At 42.9% G+C, this 19,389-nt stretch overlaps 1 protein-coding gene across 1 annotated transcript in view; it reads left to right on the top strand.

Annotated features, from left to right (window-relative positions):
• Positions 1 to 17,659, top strand: part of CRYBB2 (crystallin beta B2) — a 58,285-nt gene extending 40,626 nt beyond the window's left edge. The window contains exons 5-6 of the mRNA XM_068239048.1: positions 13,436 to 13,578; positions 17,333 to 17,659. Of these exons, the coding sequence (XP_068095149.1) occupies positions 13,436 to 13,578; positions 17,333 to 17,501 (312 nt within the window). The 3' untranslated portion in view covers positions 17,502 to 17,659. The remainder of the gene's footprint in view (positions 1 to 13,435; positions 13,579 to 17,332) is intronic.
• Positions 17,660 to 19,389: the final 1,730 nt, after the last annotated feature.

Raw genomic sequence — 19,389 nt, 5'->3', positions numbered from 1 at the left:
AATATTGTAAGTCATTGTCACAGGATGCAAGCTGAACAGTTCATCCTCTACATTTACTATTCAGGATATTTACAGACAGCAGATTGTTATGTTTGGAGTGTATGTTTGTATTTAACTGAGAAATAATGGCGACTTCATAAATAGGTTCTTAAGGTCTCGCAGTACAGACAGTCCCCTACTTACAAAAGGCTCAAGATATTTAAGATTTTATACATACATTGTTATCTTCATATACAAATTATACTGTACTGTTGTTATTGCACATTGTTGTTGTTACTTGTTGCAATATTGTATAAACTGTAGTTCAAAGTAAAAACAATCAAAAAACTGTGAGTCCAGATCTAGAGTTGTCCAAAGTAAATCACTGATCTACAAATTCCAATAACTGTAATGAAGAGTGAACACAGTGGTAATCATTGTCATTATGATATCTATAAATAGCAGATGCGGTAGCTGAGGCAGGGACCCCCAAGGATCCTCTTTGTAGTTGCAACATCTGCAATCTCACTTTCTACGCTGCTAATCCTGGTAGACAGTAGATAACAATAAACAGTACATAACATTTGTGCAGCGAGCAGGCAGGCTGGCCAGCATCTTTGTATAAATCTTTTTCAGGGAATGTCTTTATAAAGAACTAGTGGACCTAAGCCCGTTTAAAAACGGGCTAGGTCTGTCACTGCGCATGCGCCCGCACATTTCTGCCGTGCCCACTGCAACCTGCCTGCTGCGTGCGTGCCCGCCGCGCCTGCCCACACGCACGCCCGCCGGCCCGTCTGCCCATTCGCCTGTCATTGCTCGCCTCACTGTCTCTGCATCCCTGGGACACACAGGCACATGGGACGCAGAGACATTAGGGTTTCATTATAGAGGCTAAAAGCCATGCTGAGAATCCCCCATGAAGAGATAGACTAACCCAAAACCTGTCTGTAATGTCAGATTTCCTCTACCTACTGTAAGTGACAGCAACATAGTAGAGAAGTAATTTATTGCTCATTTTGCTCTGGAAGAAATGAACTTCTTATTTGTAAGGGCTTGATTCACAAAGCCGTGATAACTGTTATCACGCTGTGAAAAGTGCTTTGCGCAAAATCTAGCATGAGAACGGTTATCGCACGCAAAAATTCGCGTTCGTGTGATAACACAATTTTTTGCGCGTTAACATTCCGCGTTTGTACGATAAATTTGTGTTATCACGCGAAGGTTAATGCGCGCCAATGCGCGTTATCGCATTTTTTCACAGCCGACAGTTATCACGGCTTAGTGAATCAAGCCCTGTATGTGTTTTAAATTTTAAGATATTTGCGACAGTTCCTCTTTAAAAGAACCTGAGATGAGATGGATATGTGACCATTTTTTGTTGTATTGTAATAGTTGGCAATTTTGTGGTCATGTCAGGTGTATGAGGATGAGATTGTACTGAAGGTACAACAACCACCTTACCAGAAAAACTTGTGACACTGTGTAAAATATAAATAATAACAGAATACAATGATCTGCAAGTCATGTCAACTTTCTCTTTGGTTGAAAACAGAACTAAGTCTAGCATGTGTTAAATCTGAAACATCTTATAGTTGTTTGAGAAATATATACTGATTTCTATTTTGATGCCATTAAAATGTTTAAAAAATATTAGGAACATGGCATGTTTACTGTTATTTTGCATCACCTCTTCTTTTAACAACACTCTGTTGTAGTTTTGAAAGTGAAATGTTGTGCCATTCTTTCAATGGGATTTTAGCTCAACAGTTCAGGTCTAAACCATATTAGTTTTATAGTGTGCTAGATGTTTTCAATAGGTGACAGGTCTGGACTGCAGACAGGCTAGTTTAGCAGCCAAACTTTGGAGCCATATTGTCCAACAGGATTCTAATAGACATTCATTTTAGGTTTAATAGTGGTGACTAGATTGGAGGTATTCTAATTAAATGGTTCATCATTCAGATTTTCTGACAGCAACACAGGCTTTTGGATATTGTACCACAATGTTTCCTTTAGCTAAAGTCACTTCCCATAATTCACCTTTTTGTGGATGAGCAACAAATACAACTATCACTACAACAGAATTGCCAATCACTTAAAGTGTACTTAAATTCTTGGTGGTGTTTATATGCACATCTTTAATTTGCCTCTAGCCCTCTGCAACGTCTTATTTCTCAGATGTCTCCACTTCCTGCCATAAGACTGTCAGTGAGTCTACAAGCAGGAAGTGGAAATATCTGAGGAATGGGACTTCACTGGGACAAAGTAAAGGTATGTAGATAATTTTGTTGCATAAGAGAAGATAAAAATACTTTTTATTTAAGAAACACATTCAGAGTTCTGATACACTTTAAAAACATCACTAACTCAATAGTTTGCCATACAAACTTTTTCCATGGAAGGTAAGGGAAAGGGGTTTGGCTAAGCTTTGTCCATTTAGAACAATTTCCTGTTGGAAATTGTAAAAGGAAATGTAATCTCCATATGAGTCTTGTGATATAAACCAGCTTCAAGTAGTACCGTTTAATTATTTATTAGTATAGTTAGGCCCGAGGCACTAACTTTCCTCACAAGTTTTCATTTCTTGAATGTTCAGCATAACAGTAAACAAAAAAGCTCTTAATTTAACTAGTCCTGTTTTAACTAAAGTAAGTTATTACATTTTACGCTTCTATGTAGATTTGTTTCTTGCCAAATGGTTATAAAAAAGTGACAAATGGACATGTGATAAAAACAGTGGCTGTATATTACCAGACACTACAACAGAATTTGCTGCAATGGGCCCACCACTGCTTACAAAGGGGGTATGGGAGGAGTTTACCCTTTATGTCACTATGAAATTAGTTGGGGATTTGTATTCTCATTTGGAAGAGGTTTCATCATTTCCTGTTCCAGGAGACAAAATGGAATGAGATGAAGTACCCCCAAAGGGTCAGGAAAAGCCAGTTTAGACCTTTTGTAACATAAACAGGTTCCCTATTGGAGGTAGATTTTTCCCCGGTTGTTGGTTCTCTAGACTCAAGTGGCATTTTATTATAACTATTATGTATTGATATAATACTGACATCTTTTGCAGTGCTTTACACAGTAAATAGTCAGGTCACCAACTGTCCTCAGAGGAGCTTACAATCTAATTCTACCATAGTCATAATCTAATGTCCTACGAAATTATTATTGTATTATTATTATTATATAGACATCTCCTGCACCACTTTACAAAGTACATCGTTATGTCAGCAACTGTCCCTCAGAGGTGCTTACAATCTAATCCCTACTATAGTCACAGTCATAGTTTACTGTCTTTTTTTTGGGGGGGGGGGGGGGGAGGGGAGTGGAGCAAATAACTTATCAGTGTTTTTGGGGATGTGTGAGGAAGCTGGAGGGTCTGTAAAGAAATTAAAACAAACAACTGAAATGTTTAGTTCTGTGAGGTGGCATCTGTCACTTAGAGCGGAAGTGACAGGAAATGTGCTAAAGATAGTGTTCTAACCCTTTCACAAACTGTCCAAATTGAAATGATTTGGCTGGAGTTCCCTCTTAAAGTGTATAGCAACTCATTTGTCTAGTTTTTTCCCTTTTCAGGCTAACATTATGTTTTTTAAGTGCCTGAATTTCATAATGACTGGGCTGATAAATTTTGAATGTGTTATTCCGGTAACACAGCCAGTGAGTGTTAATTCATGTGGTTTGCATCTCATGCTTATTTCACATGCTGGGAATGTAGTAAGATCATTTCAGAGTATTGCCTCCTGTAGCCTGTGCTACAGTCACTGACAGCCTCTCTCAATAATGATATATCTTTCTGAACAAAGCCACGTGTCATGTCTGAGATTTGCAGCCATGAATCTGTGCGGTAACACTGCTGCTTGTATCCATGCGTTAAAAATGGAGCATGTTGTCCTCATCTCTGTCTCCTTTCACAAATACACTGTGTACATACAGGCCCTCTTCCACTGACACAATCTGATGTCAAGTGAATAATGGGTGCATGATAGATGGAAGTTAGGTACATTTCATCCTGCCGCTCATGTACAGAAATCAGGATGTCAGTGAACATGAATCTGTTATCAGTTCCATTCTGTGAGCTCAGATTACTTGTCTAAAGCAAGCTACTGTGTTCTACACTCCTGTGTGTCAGCTCTGAATACCACTTGCCATTGAGCAATGTGTGTACTGTTTGAACGTAAAGGGTTATTCCCAGGAAGCTTAACTAGATCAGTGACAACAAAAAGTATTAAGCAATTATAACTATTTACAGTTAAAAGTAATGTACTATTTTGAACGTATCAGTTATGTCTATTATGTGAATTGTTTAATGTATTCTGTGACGTGCTGCAGAAAATGGATCAGGACTCTATAAAATGTCTAATGAATAGGTAAACAGATAATAAATAACAAATCTTTAAAATCTAGAATATCTTACCTCATGAAGTAGTTATGGAAAACTGCTTTTAAAGAGGGCTTAGATGCTTTGCTTGAATTGAAGAGCATCCGCGGCTATAATTACTGGGTAATTGAGAGAGTTGATCCAGGGATTTATCTGACTACCACCTGGAGTTGGTAAGGAATGTTTTCCTTTTAAAGCTAATTGGCCCAGGCCTTGTAAGGCTTTTGCCTTCCCCTGGATCAACTGGGATATGTGTGGATTCAGGATGGAGTTTTTTTTGGTTTTTTTTCAGGTTGAACTTGATGGATGGATGTCTTTGGTCAACCAGGGCCAGTTCTAGTAACAATGGGGCCCCCGGGCAAAATTAACACCGGGGCCCCCCAATAGACACCCCCCCCCAATCAAAAATTGGCAGTAGGGATCCTTTGTTGCAGCCAAATTTTCACCCAAGGCTCCTGAGGCCGGGGCTGACACCACCTGGCTCAGCAAAAGACTCTGCAGGGGCAGCGGGGAACAACAGTTAAGTTGGGGGGGAAACATCTTAGGGGCCCCTACAGGCTCTGGGGCCCTAGGGCAATTGCCCTCTTTGCCTCTATGGTAGCGCTGGTCCTGTGGTCAACCAAACTAACTATGTAACTATGTAAGTATATATTTAAATGTTGCACCACCATGTGCTAGTTGGGAGATTTTGTTAGCAGAAAATATTTTGCGGATCTCCAACATCATAGATGCCAAGCCTCCTGACCTGGTAACTGCTAACTAATATCATTCATATGGGACTTATTAATTCCAAATCAGTGAATTTTCCTCCTGAATCTTCTCATGTGAGGTGTTTTTTTTTTTTCTTTTTTGCTTGTTAATACAAAATTCGTTTTAGAACCCAGCAAGTAAAAAGGGACTCAAAACATTGACGTAAGTTAAGTTTGATATTACTTTTCTTACCTACTTTAGAGTACAGTTTCATTTGCTTGGCACTGAGATTTCTGTGATGTAGGCGAGACACTCCAGGAGAAGCATGGCCATTTACATTAATTACTAGGGAGGTATTAAAATAAAGGGGAGGAGCATGACTACTTGGTCATGCTGAAAGGGATAGTGGGTTGTAGTCAAGAAAATCACTGTTCTTGTGGACATTTAGCTTTAATCAAGCCAGCACAAGCAGGCACGCCACTTTAAGAATTTCAGTAGTGAGGCCTCATCTGTTTAAAAGATTATGATAATTGTATCTGATATATTTCTATTTTGCAGCCAGGTGACAGTTTGTAGTACGCTGCAAAGTACGCTAATCTAATAACAACAACTGCCATTGTGTAAAATCATGTCAAATTATGTCAAATCTTTCCTCACCCCGATTTACGTTCTGAAATTTAGCACAGATGGCAACTTTAGTCCTGTCAGGGACACCTCTGTTGGCTCTGTTGGTTTCTGAGAGTTCTGAAGACAAAGAAAACAATGCCTGGTCTCCCAGAATGCTCTGAGAGGAGAATTCCACATAGCTAAACAGCGTAGACCATGTATCACAGAAAGGGCAGGGTAACACAGCAATATATTGCAATATATAGATGTAGAAAGTGTTTCTGATGTTGAAACCAAGAAAATACAGTAAAAGTGGGTATCATGAATAATTTAACACATTCTACTTTGTTACTACCATTCCTCTGTAATGTTTTTGAATATACTGAGAAGCGAGTATGTAAAGTAGTTCCGTAGTGTTATGTCCTGTCACACAGTACATGGCTCTCCAAGGCAACAATGTGTGCAGCTGACCTTCTGTTTCATTTTAGTTTCTGTTTTGTCAGCGTTGCCACCTCAGTTAACCACATTCTGTATGACTTTTGTCACCTCCTGTTGTGCAATGCTTTAATGCAGTCTATACTGTATTAGGAAAAGTTAGAGTCCACACACTAACTGAAAAAAAGAAGTAACTATGAAGTAGCCCTACTGAGCTCTGTCACTGTAATAATAAATAGTTCACATGTGTAGCTGCGGAACATTGGCAGGAGCCAAATTGTGTTTTTTCCCCCTAGGGCTTGGGAGAGAATCTTGCTGCCAGTGGCATGCACCATGCATTTGACTCACGCCTCTGCATGCAAGTATTCTTTCACTGTGCCCCTGTTGGAAGCTGCATGGCTGCTTTTTAACTGAAACACCGTGCTGTGTATGATAACCTGTTATCTATTCGGAAAGAAGATCAATGCTGGTATATGTAGCAATATTTCTTCTCTCACTGCCAGCACCACACTGGCTGGACTTTGTTGACCAATGAGAGAGCAGGATCATATTTTACTTCCTTGTTGAAAAAATGAGATGCAATTCAAGGCTGAGGTTGGCTGAAGATTTAAAAAATGTCCATTGACATGAACAGTGTTCTCCAGATAGAGTAGTTATTCTTGTGGAAGAAAGTGTGGCACCATTACTGACATGCCTCACCACATCTCTCGAGTGGAAAATCATACTGTGTGTACTCAGCATAAGAGCATCAATACAGACGTCAGGCAATTGGCATTGCTTATTGAGCAATAAAGATGGCAGCCTCTGAATTTTTCTCACTTCACGTTAAAAAGTGTTGGAAAGTGTATGCATACCTAAAATGGGCTTGTCAACCACTGAATCAAACTTACAGGATAAGTAAGGATGAACCTGAGCAGCCTCACTACCTCACTGTACTTACTCCGTGGCGTTCCCAGCCTGTCCCGCACATGTCTGCACATGATGACATCATCATACATGGCACACAGTCTAGCATGCAAGCTGTTTCAGCACTTCAGCTATCTGCAGAATCCGAGTGTGGGGAAGAGAATTGCATAGCAGGAGGTAAAAGGCTGTAGAATTATCAGAGGGAAGGACAGTGCCGGGGTGTATCTTCAGTGGACCCCAGGTTTAGTAGGAGCGGGGGTAAGAAGACACCTTGTCAAAAGACCAATCTGGCCAGGTAAGTATGCACTTTTTAATATAAATATTGCCCTTTGCCCTTACAGGCAAAGTATTGCATACATGTGCCATAAGCACATATCTTCAAGTTCATTTTAAGTTAACCACTTCCCGACCGCCCACTACACAGGGGCGGCGGGGAAGTGGAGCCCTGCAGGACGGCCTCACCCACAGAGGCGGCGGTCCATTTAAGGGCATGGGCGGAGCGATCGCGTCATCCGTGACGCGATCCTCCGCCGGCGCCTGTCACCGCTCGTTCGCCGCAACATCCCGCCGGCTATACGGAAGCGCCGGCGGGATGTTAACCCCGCGATCGCCGCATACAAAGTGTATAATACACTTTGTAATGTTTACAAAGTGTATTATACAGGCTGCCTCCTGCCCTGATGGTCCCAGTGTCCGAGGGACCACCAGGGCAGGCTGCAGCCACCCTAGTCTGCACCCAAACACACTGATTTCTCCCCCCCCTGCCCCAGATCGCCCACAGCACCCATCAGACCCCCCCCTGCCCACCCCCCAGACCCCTGTTTGCACCCAATCACCCCCCTAATCACCCATCAATCACTCCCTGTCACTATCTGTCAACGCTATTTTTTTTTTATCCCCCCCCCCTGCTCCCTGCCCCCTCCTGATCACCCCCCACCCCTCAGATTCTCCCCAGACCCCCCCCCCAGACCACCCCCCCCCTGTTTACTGTATGCATCTATCCCCCTGATCACCTGTCAATCACCTGTCAATCACCTGTCAATCACCCGTCAATCACCCATCAATCACCCGTCAATCACCCCCTGTCACTGCCACCCATCAATCAGCCCCTAACCTGCCCCTTGCGGGCAATCTGATCACCCCCCCACACCAATAGATCGCCCACAGATCCGACATCAGATCACCTCCCAAATCCATTGTTTACATCTATTCTCTCCTCTAAACACCCACTAATTACCCATCAATCACCCATCAATCACCCCCTATCACCACTTGTCACTTTTACCTATCAGATCAGACCCTAATCTGCCCCTTGCGGGCACCCAATCACCCGCCCACACGCTCAGATTGCCCTCTGACCCCCCTTATCAATTCACCAGTGCATTAATTACATCTGTTCTTCCCTGTAATAACCCACTGATCACCTGTCAATCACCTGCCAATCACCTATCACCCATCAATCACCCCCTGTCACCCCCTGTCACTGCCACCCATCAATCAGCCCCTAACCTGCCCCTTGCGGGCAATCTGATCACCCACCCACACCATTAGATCGCCCGCAAACCCGCCGTCAGATTACCTCCCAAATGTATCGTTTACATCTGTTATCTTCTCTAAACACCCACTAATTACCCATCAATCACCCCCTGTCACTGTTACCTATCAGATCAGACCCTAATCTGCCCCTTGCGGGCACCCAATCACCCGCCCACACGCTCAGATTGCCCTCAGACCCCCCCCCCCCCTTATCAATTCGCCAGTGCATTAATTACATCTGTCCTTCCCTGTAATAACCCACTGATCACCTGTCAATCACCTGCCAATCACCTATCACCCATCAATCACCCCCTGTCACTGCCACCCAACAATCAGCCCCTAACCTGCCCCTTGCGGGCAATCTGATCACCCACCCACACCAATAGATCGCCCGCAGATCCGACATCAGATCACCACCCAAGCGCAGTGTTTCCATCTATTCTCTCCTCTAAACACCCACTAATTACCCATCAATCACCCATCAATCACTCCCTATCACCACCTGTCACTGTTACCTATCAGATCAGACCCTAATCTGCCCCTTGCGGGCACCCAATCGACCGCCTACACGCTCAGATTGCCCTCAGACCCCCCCTTATCAATTCGCCAGTGCAATATTTACATCTGTTCTCCCCTGTAATAACCCACTGATTACCTGTCAATCACCTATCAATCACCCATCAATCACCCCCTGTCACTGCCACCCATCAATCACCCCCTGTCACTGCCACCCATCAATCACCCGCTGTCACTGCCACCCATCAATCAGCCCCTAACCTGCCCCTTGCGGGCAAACTGATCACCCACCCACACCAATAGATCGCCCGCAGATCCGACATCAGATCACCACCCAAGCGCAGTGTTTCCATCTATTCTCTACCCTAAACACCCACTAATTACCCATCAATCACCCCCTGTCACTGCTACCTATCAGATTAGACCCCTATCTGCCCCTAGGGCACTCAATCACCCGCCCACACCCTCAGAATGCCCTCAGACCCCAGCCCTGATCACCTCGCCAGTGCATTGCTTGCATCCATTCCCCCCTCTAATCACACCTTGAGACACCCATCAATCACCTCCTGTCACCCCCTAGCACACCTACCCATCAGATCAGGCCCCAATTTGCCCCGTGTGGGCTCCTGATCACTCGGCCAAACCCTCAGACCCCCTTCCGATCACCTCCCCAGTGCATGGATTGCATCTATTTTCCCCTCTAACCACCCCCTGAGACACCCATCAATCACCTCCTGTCACCCCCCTAGCACTCCTATCCATCAGATCAGGCCCAATACAACCTGTCATCTAAAAGGCCACCCTGCTTATGACCGGTTCCACAAAATTCGCCCCCTCATAGACCACCTGTCATCAAAATTTGCAGATGCTTATACCCCTGAACAGTCATTTTGAGACATTTGGTTTCCAGACTACTCACGGTTTTGGGCCTGTAAAATGCCAGGGCGGTATAGGAACCCCACAAGTGACCCCATTTTAGAAAAAAAAGACACCCCAAGGTATTATGTTAGGTGTATGACGAGTTCATAGAAGATTTAATTTTTTGTCAAAAGTTAGCGGAAATTAATTTTAATTGTTTTTTTTTCACAAAGTGTCATTTTTCACTAACTTGTGACAAAAAATAAAATCTTCTATGAACTCGCCATACACCTAACGGAATACCTTGGGGTGTCTTCTTTCTAAAATGGGGTCACTTGTGGGGTTCCTATACTGCCCTGGCATTTTAGGGGCCCTAAACCGCGAGGAGTAGTCTAGAAAACAAATGCTTCAAAATGACCTGTGAATAGGACGTTGGGCCCCTTAGCGCACCTAGGCTGCAAAAAAGTGTCACACATGTGGTACCGCCGTACTCAGGAAAAGTAGTATAATGTGTTTTGGGGTGTATTTTTACACATACCCATGCTGGGTGGGAGAAATTTCTATGTAAATGGACAATTGTGTGTAAAAAAATCAAACAATTGTCATTTACAGAGATATTTCTCCCACTTAGCATGGGTATGTGTAAAAATACACCCCAAAACGCATTATACTACTTCTCCTGAGTACAGCGGTACCACATGTGTGGCACTTTTTTACACCCTAAGTACGCTAAGGGGCCCAAAGTCCAATGAGTACCTTTAGGATTTCACAGGTCATTTTGCGACATTTGGTTTCAAGACTACTCCTCACGGTTTAGGGCCCCTAAAATGCCAGGGCAGTATAGGAACCCCACAAATGACCCCATTCTAGAAAGAAGACACCCAAAGGTATTCCGTACGGAGTATGGTGAGTTCATAGAAGATTTTATTTTTTGTCACAAGTTAGCGGAAAATGACACTTTGTGAAAAAAAACTATTAAAATCAATTTCCGCTAACTTGTGACAAAAAAATAAAAACTTCTATGAACTCACCATACTCCTAACGGAATACCTTGGGGTGTCTTCTTTCTAAAATGGGGTCATTAGTGGGGTTCCTATACTGCCCTGGCATTTTAGGGGCCCTAAACCGTGAGGAGTAGTCTTGAAACAAAAATGACCTGTGAAATCCTAAAGGTACTCATTGGACTTTGGGCCCCTTAGTGCAGTTAGGGTGCAAAAAAGTGCCACACATGTGGTATCGCCGTACTCGGGAGAAGTAGTACAATGTGTTTTGGGGTGTATTTTTACACATACCCATGCTGGGTGGGAGAAATACCTCTGTAAATGACAATCTTTTGATTTTTTTACACACAATTGTCCATTTACAGAGGTATTTCTCCCACCCAGCATGGGTATGTGTAAAAATACACCCCAAAACACATTGTACTACTTCTCCCGAGTATGGCGATACCACATGTGTGGCACTTTTTTGCACCCTAACTGCGCTAAAGGGCCCAAAGTCCAATGAGTACCTTTAGGATTTCACAGGTCATTTTGAGAAATTTCGTTTCAAGACTACTCCTCACGGTTTAGGGCCCCTAAAATGCCAGGGCAGTATAGGAACCCCACAAATGACCCCATTTTAGAAAGAAGACACCCCAAGGTATTCTGTTAGGAGTATGGTGAGTTCATAGAAGATTTTATTTTTTGTCAAAAGTTAGCGGAAATTGATTTTAATTGTGTTTTTTCACAAAGTGTCATTTTCCGCTAACTTGTGACAAAAAATAAAATCTTCTATGAACTCGCCATACTACTAACGGAATACCTTGGGGTGTCTTCTTTCTAAAATGGGGTCATTTGTGGGGTTCCTATACTGCCCTGGCATTTTAGGGGCCCTAAACCGTGAGGAGTAGTCTTGAAACTAAATTTCTCAAAATGACCTGTGAAATCCTAAAGGTACTCATTGGACTTTGGGCCCTTTAGCGCAGTTAGGGTGCAAAAAAGTGCCACACATGTGGTATCGCCGTACTCAGGAGAAGTAGTATAATGTGTTTTGTGGTGTATTTTTACACATACCCATGCTGAGTGGGAGAAATATCTCTGTAAATGGACAATTGTGTGTAAAAAAAATTAACAAATTGTCATTTACAGAGATATTTCTCCCACCCAGCATGGGTATGTGTAAAAATACACCCCAAAACACATTATACTACTTCTCCTGAGTACGGCAATACCACATGTGTGGCACTTTTTTGCAGCCTAACTGCGCTAAGGGGTCCAAAGTCCAATGAGCACCTTTAGGCTTTACAGGGGTGCTTACAATTTAGCACCCCCCAAAATGTCAGGACAGTAAACACACCCCACAAATGATCCCATTTTGGAAAGTAGACCCTTCAAGGTATTCAGAGAGGGGCATGGTGAGTCCGTGGCAGATTTCATTTTTTTTTGTCGCAAGTTAGAAGAAATGGAAACTTTTTTTTTTTTTTTTTTTTCTCACAAAGTGTCATTTTCCGCTTACTTGTGACAAAAAATAATATCTTCTATGAACTCACTATGCCTCTCAGTGAATACTTTGGGATGTCTTCTTTCCAAAATGGGGTCATTTGGGGGGTATTTATACTATCCTGGAATTCTAGCCCCTCATGAAACATGACAGGGGGTCAGAAAAGTCAGAGATGCTTGAAAATGGGAAAATTCACTTTTGGCACCATAGTTTGTAAACGCTATAACTTTTACCCAAACCAATAAATATACACTGAATGGGTTTTTTTTTAATCAAAAACATGTTTGTCCACATTTTTCGCGCTGCATGTATACAGAAATTTTACTTTATTTGAAAAATGTCAGCACAGAAAGTTAAAAAAATCATTTTTTTGCCAAAATTCATGTCTTTTTTGATGAATATAATAAAAAGTAAAAATCGCAGGAGCAATCAAATAGCATCAAAAGAAAGCTTTATTAGTGACAAGAAAAGGAGCCAAAATTCATTTAGGTGGTAGGTTGTATGAGCGAGCAATAAACCGTGAAAGCTGCAGTGGTCTGAATGGAAAAAAAGTGGCCGGTCCTTAAGGGGTAGAAAGCCCTAGGTCCTCAAGTGGTTAATACTGTTCTGTTGATGTTTTCCACTTTCAACTGCTTGAATGTGCATTGTATGCATCTTGCATTGGCTCTTTGTTGCCTCAGCATCACACGCTCCATAGTCTTCATGGAATGAAATAAGACACACCCATGCAGAGTCAATGCCAGGATGTTTACTATGTATCTTGAAGCAGCGCGTTCGGATTGTGATTCAAGCTGAGAAATAAATAATATCACTGTTTGCCCCTCAGTGCTACAGAGTACTGTCACTAGGTTAAAACAGAGCCAGACGCACATTGATAATAACATTATGATACAGGAGTCATTTACTTTTGTTCTTGTATTTTCTCATAGTCATTTTATTCCTGTAGCGTTTATGATTTCAGAGATACATTTTTTCCTTCCTAGAAGTCAAATGTGTTCAAGGACAATTATTTTGATTTAATGTCTCTATTGACTTTTACAGGATAGCCAGGAACATAAAATTGTACTGTATGAGAATCCAAACTTTACTGGAAAGAAGATTGAAATAATAGATGATGATGTACCAAGCTTCCATGCTCATGGCTACCAGGAAAAAGTGTCTTCCGTCAGAGTACAAAGTGGAACGTGAGTAGTGTAGTACAAAAATGGTTATCATTTGTCAACAAGTTTTTAACAACTATGGTCTGTGTTGTCCTTTACTGCCAGCCAAAAAGAACAAAAATCTTGTCTCCTAGACCTCCTAGAGGCCTCCTTGTCCAGGTTTGGTGGTTATGGGTTGTTTTACTAATGTTCTTGTGAGTTGGAAATCTTAACTGATCCAGCAAACCTGGTCTGGGTATTTGTTTCTACTATTAGGTGGCAAAACTCACCTCTAATGCTGGGCATACACGGGCCGATGCGCCCTTATCAATCGAGCCACTGATGGCTCGATTGATAATTTCCGACAGGTCCGATGACCCACCGGATCGATGCCCTGCTCGATCCCCGCAGGCGGAAAATAGCGGGGAATCGAGCGGAAGATAAGGAGCGCCCATGGGGACGAGCGGGAATCGATCCGGCCACCCGCGGGGACGAGCGGGGATGCGGCGAGAGTCGATCCGATGGCTAATCGAGCTGCCGGGTCGACTCGTGTATGCCCAGCATTAGATATATATTATAGTAGGAGTTGCTAAAAGGTTAGTAAAACAAAAGTAAAACACCTACACAGATTCAGGCTGTCATGTGTTTATATAGACAAGATCTTGTTGTGAGTGCAAGCAATAGCTTTGGATCAATTTCTAATTCACTAACCCTGCAGTAGTTTTTGCCATATTTTATTATGAGATGAGGGCTACAAACATTTGGCACAGATAACAAACTGTTTAAAATTATTCAGCCCAGTCTTGTTGGATCCGTTATGTTCACCAGTTTTCTTCCACATTAGTAGCTCAACCCCAAAGTCATTAAAATGAACATGGAAGCCTCCTCAGAAGAAGTGTATTCAGCAGTGGTAGTTTTGGTGTGAGAGCCAAACGTCACAAAAGTGATTGCCTATACTCTGGTATTTCAGGATAGCAGTTGTGTCTTTGTTGTTTTTGAGTCTTAACACATCTACTCATTTGAACACCTAACCACTTTGACCACTCAACCCTAACCAATCCCTTTAATAAAATCCCCTTCATGATGCAGAACCATATTCTCCCCCATTAGTCCCTGATGCCTAACCTTAACCTCCCACCCCCTTAAGGTTACGTGGTTCCTTAAATCTAATCTCTTCTTCCCCATTTAACCGTAACCAATTTCTAAACCTAACCTCAGCCTCTTTTTAACCCTTCTTGATGCCTTATCCTAACTTACCACATCTAACAACTTAAAGTGAACCAGAGGCGAAGCACCTTCATGTATTTTACCATATACAGTATATCAGTGGGAACATTAGAAAAAACACTTACCTTGTTCTCTGCTTCATTCTTCACTGCTCAGCCTGCTTGTTATCAGCCCTGATAAAATCCCAGACTGAGCATTCAGTCTGGCTTTGCTCAGGAATCGTTATAGCTGAGTCTGTCTTCTCTGATGTCTTTTCAAGCCCAAGCCTGCCCCATTCTGGCTCTGCTGTAATGACTCAGCTATAATGATTCCTGAGCAAAGCCAGACTGAATGCTCAGTCGAGATTTTATCAGAAAGGGAGGGGGAAGAGAGCGCTCCGATAGTGCATTGACTTTTAAGTAACTTATACACGCTAAAAAAATTGCACTCATAATTATAAGAGGTAAGCAATCGCCTTGCTATAAGCCTCCAGCAGGTCTCCACCAACTGTAACAACCTGGCCAGGGCCGACAGTGTAGTTGGAATCACGGGGAGCGCGTCTGTCTGGCAGGGGGCGTGGCGATGAATGCCGTCTGACGTCACTACCGGTTTCGGCGCTTGGCCGCGCCTTATTCTGGTGACGGATGCGGCAGGACGGCTGCTAGAAATATTGGAGCGCCCTTGGCAACCGGGTTGCCTAGGGGCTTCGTTAAAACTTCACTTTTATTCAATACTTTATATATAATATCTCAGGTTGAATACACGATGTTCCTCAACCACCTCTTTGGGATTTTATCAGGGCTGATAACAACCAGGCTGAGCAGTGAAGAATGAAGCAGAGAGCAGGGTAGGTGTTTTCTCTAATGTTCCCAATGATATATATGGTAATACACATGAGGGTGCTTCGTCTCTGGTTCACTTTACGCTAACATTCCCTGTCTTTAATTTCTTAAAACTAAACATATCAGTGAATGCCTACACCTAACCAATTACCAATAACCAATACATTCCTTCATCCAGTCCAGCTTTAATGTTCTGCAGCTAATAAACTACTTCAGGAGATGTCAGCATAGGTACTAGGTACCTGGTAATGATGCAGACAGTAACAGTCCTGTATCCATACACCACTTGCCAATAGCATTCTCTGGTGCAGAATCCACTGCACAAATCGATCTGCTTTTCATTAAAAAATGACCCTTTTATTGATTTTAAAACCTGATATGCACTGGGGACCTGTTGGGGGGCTGGGAGGGAAGGATTTTTATTCCTCACACACTTGAGCTTTAAGATGCCATCTGTGGATAATGCAGACGGTTCCGTCAACAAAGAACATCTAATTTGAAGCATCTGATGCCATTAAGGCACTTAGTGGAAGTGCCTCCATCATTCCTAAGAAATATTTTTCTTTGCTGACAGGTGTACTTTAACATTGATCAATGACGTCAGGTGTTACCATTCCACACAATTGTAGATGGATTAAATCTAATCTTTCTTTCCCATTAATAAAACTCAGAAGAGCAGAAACATATCTGTATCCTCCTCACAGCTGCTTAAACCCCACAGTAGAACATATGTCAAGCTTTTGGCCCGAGGGGGAACATCTGAACATCAGAGATAAGTCTGTAGCTTTACGTGTCTGGAGGGACAGCCAGAAAGGAAAAATAATTTATTATGTCCCTCCTCACCCAACATTTGTGGAATATAAGAAACAACCTTTGTGGAATATAAGAAAAACAAAGGTGAGGTTGTGTAATAAGAACCTATACAATCAACTGTTAAAGTGCTTGAAAGTTGAGTAAGGCACTAGATCTACTCCTGAAGTGTTAAGGTTGTCTGCTGGATATCAAGTAAACGTGAACTAAATCATGAGGCAAACAACTAAAAAAAAAAAAATCAAGCTGCAAGATATAGTTGTGAGGTAAAAAACTAGATTTCTTTCCATCATTATCTGGACCATCTATACATAAATGCCAGAGGTGCTGGTTTAAAGGCCAGTTAGAACAATGTACTGATGCAGTGCAGTGACTATAACTGGCTTTAAATTGATGTCTGTCTGATTGAGTAGACATGTCAGCCTCTATATCGTCATTGTTATCTCAGCAGTCAATTCTATTCCACACAAAACCATGCAAAGTTTCTCTTTTCTAAATCACACAAAACTGAATATACTTTCTTTGTTTAATGACGTACTTAAAAATATTTCATACTGCAAGCAGTGGTGTAGCTAGAAATCATGTGGCCCATTAGTGGCATGTTAAGGAGACATTACTGGTGGCCAGAATCCCTCTACAGCTGACAATGTCCTCCCCTCAACCCTGACTGCCTCCTCCTCAATTAGGGCCAGCTAAGCCAGTGTGTTGGTGAATTGAAGAGCTGCTGCTCCTCCACAGCCCGCACCCAGCCAATAGTAATCCTGTTGTGTTGTCATGCCAGAGTGCACACTATTGGCTTAGTTCCTCATGTTCTTTCCAACTGGCAGCTTTAAGGCTCACAGTTTTTTTAGGCTGCAGCTCAAAGGCAAGCTAGAAACACATCTCTGTCATACATCTCTATATAATTCACACCTCATTAATACCCTGATATTTATTTGCAGGTGGGTTGGCTATCAATATCCAGGTTACAGAGGATACCAGTACCTGTTTGAGAAGGGGGATTATAAGGACAGCTCAGATTTTGGCGCCCAGCACCCCCAGATCCAGTCTGTGAGGCGCATCCGTGATATGCAGTGGCACCAGAGGGGAACCTTCCACCCTACCAACTAAAAGAAAGACTTCCTTTGTCTCTTATGTCACTGCAGAGAAGGAGATACCGAAAGGCTTTTACGTGATCTGCTGCTGTTTTTCCACGGCATGGTTATCCCGCATGCCACTGTGTGACTCAACCTGCTGAAGCAATTTAAATAAAAGCTTTGAGTTTCAAACTCTGGGTGACTACCTGTGTCTGAAATGTATTTATCAAACAATGATGGTGTATGACAAATATCTCGATCTAATCGTTCTGAGGCTAGAAATGCATCTGTATAGCCTCGGCCCTCAATGACAACCGAGGGATTGGGTCACAATCCCCCATGGGGACATGCATCTAGCTTAAACTTAAAGAGAACCTGAGGTGAAAAGAGGGTAAGAAAAGAGTGACATACTTACCTAAGAAAAGGGAAGCCTCCGGATCATATAGAGGCTCTCTGGGTCCTCCTCGCTCCGGCCACTGTCCTCTTCTGGCACAAGCATGGGCGTGCTACACCCACATGAGCATGGCCACACCTGGGCAGTAGCGCGGAGCAGCTTGTGGATGAGCATCTCTGGCTAACTGCGCATGTGCAGCCATACTTGCGAAGGCGCAGTAAGGTCGCACTTATAATTGAAGAGGAGCATGGCTCCAATGTCTTTGTGGGTCTGAGCTCGGCAATGGGAGTCTGGTGTGGGAAGCCTCTTTATGATCCAGAGGCTTCCTTCTTCTTAGGAAGCATGTCTTTTTGTACCCAAGGTTCACCTCGGGCACTTACTGCGGAAGCACAATGGCTCTCACAGAACCATTGGTTTCCTGTCTGAATGATCAGTCGTTTCTATATTATCTCTATATTAAACTACTCTAAAGGCCTTCCTGTTAAAAAACAGGCTCTAGGCCTCGGGTACGACCCCCCACGCAATGCGTGCACCAATGCACACACACGGCTACAATGTGCATGAACACCCATGTCCTCCTGTGCTGTCCAAAGTCCATACGCATGCCGCACACGCATGTGTGCCAGGCACAGTGCACGAACACAGGGACACAGGGAGAGGAGGATGCAGCAACAGGGATTTTATTATATAGGATTAGTTACTGTATGTGTGAAAAAGTGTTTGTAAAAAAAAGTACTTCTACAAAATAAAAAGCTAAAATAACTGTAATCCTGCATCTACCTGCCTAGAGGTAAGTGTGTGTGTGTTAATTTTAAAAGTATATGCTCCCTCACAGATAAACACTCAGCAGCATTAAAACGTATTCTTTGAATCTGCTAAAGTCTTGTTAATTTTGTTCAAGTGGTCAGATGCTCTATATTGTCTGTGGACAGGTGGTTGTGCTTGTCTGTCACCACCCACAAGCTATGCGGAAAGCCCCTTCCTGATAAGACCTTTGATGCAGGAGATGCAAACACCTCTAGAGCATGTTTTTAACTTCTTAAGCTCCTGTAACTGGTTTATCTTGGACACCAGTGGTCCATAAGACCATAAAGTCCATGGGGGTCTTCACTTCTAAGATGTAGGAATCTGTGATGGAGCGGACATACTTATTAACCATATTGGGCAAGTGGTGTTTGTAAATACTACTTGGGGTTGGACCTGTCTGCTTCCCTTTTCATGTGTTGCTCCCCATTTGCAGCCTTCTCTTTCATATGCAGCAGCCCTTTTTCACATCCAGGTGCCCTCTCAAGCTGCAGCTGCCCAAGGCCCTGGCCTTTGTGGCTTTTCCAGAAATCCAGCCGTTCATATCACTAGGATTTTCTCAAAAAACAAGTTATTAAAGAAACACCTAGAAGACAAAAGGACATGTGACCAGACCAAGTGCTTAGCCACAGCTGTTTCTGTATCCATCTGCTGACAGATGAAACCAGCATGAAACAGCTACCCACTAATTGGTTCTGTTGTCTTGGGTGCCACGCTCTCTTTC

The sequence above is a fragment of the Hyperolius riggenbachi genome, chromosome 1 (genome assembly GCF_040937935.1).
Source record: "Hyperolius riggenbachi isolate aHypRig1 chromosome 1, aHypRig1.pri, whole genome shotgun sequence".
Lineage (NCBI taxonomy): Eukaryota > Metazoa > Chordata > Amphibia > Anura > Hyperoliidae > Hyperolius > Hyperolius riggenbachi.
The sequence above is the reverse complement of the archived record's forward strand: the minus strand, read 5'-3'. Positions and strand labels throughout refer to the sequence as shown.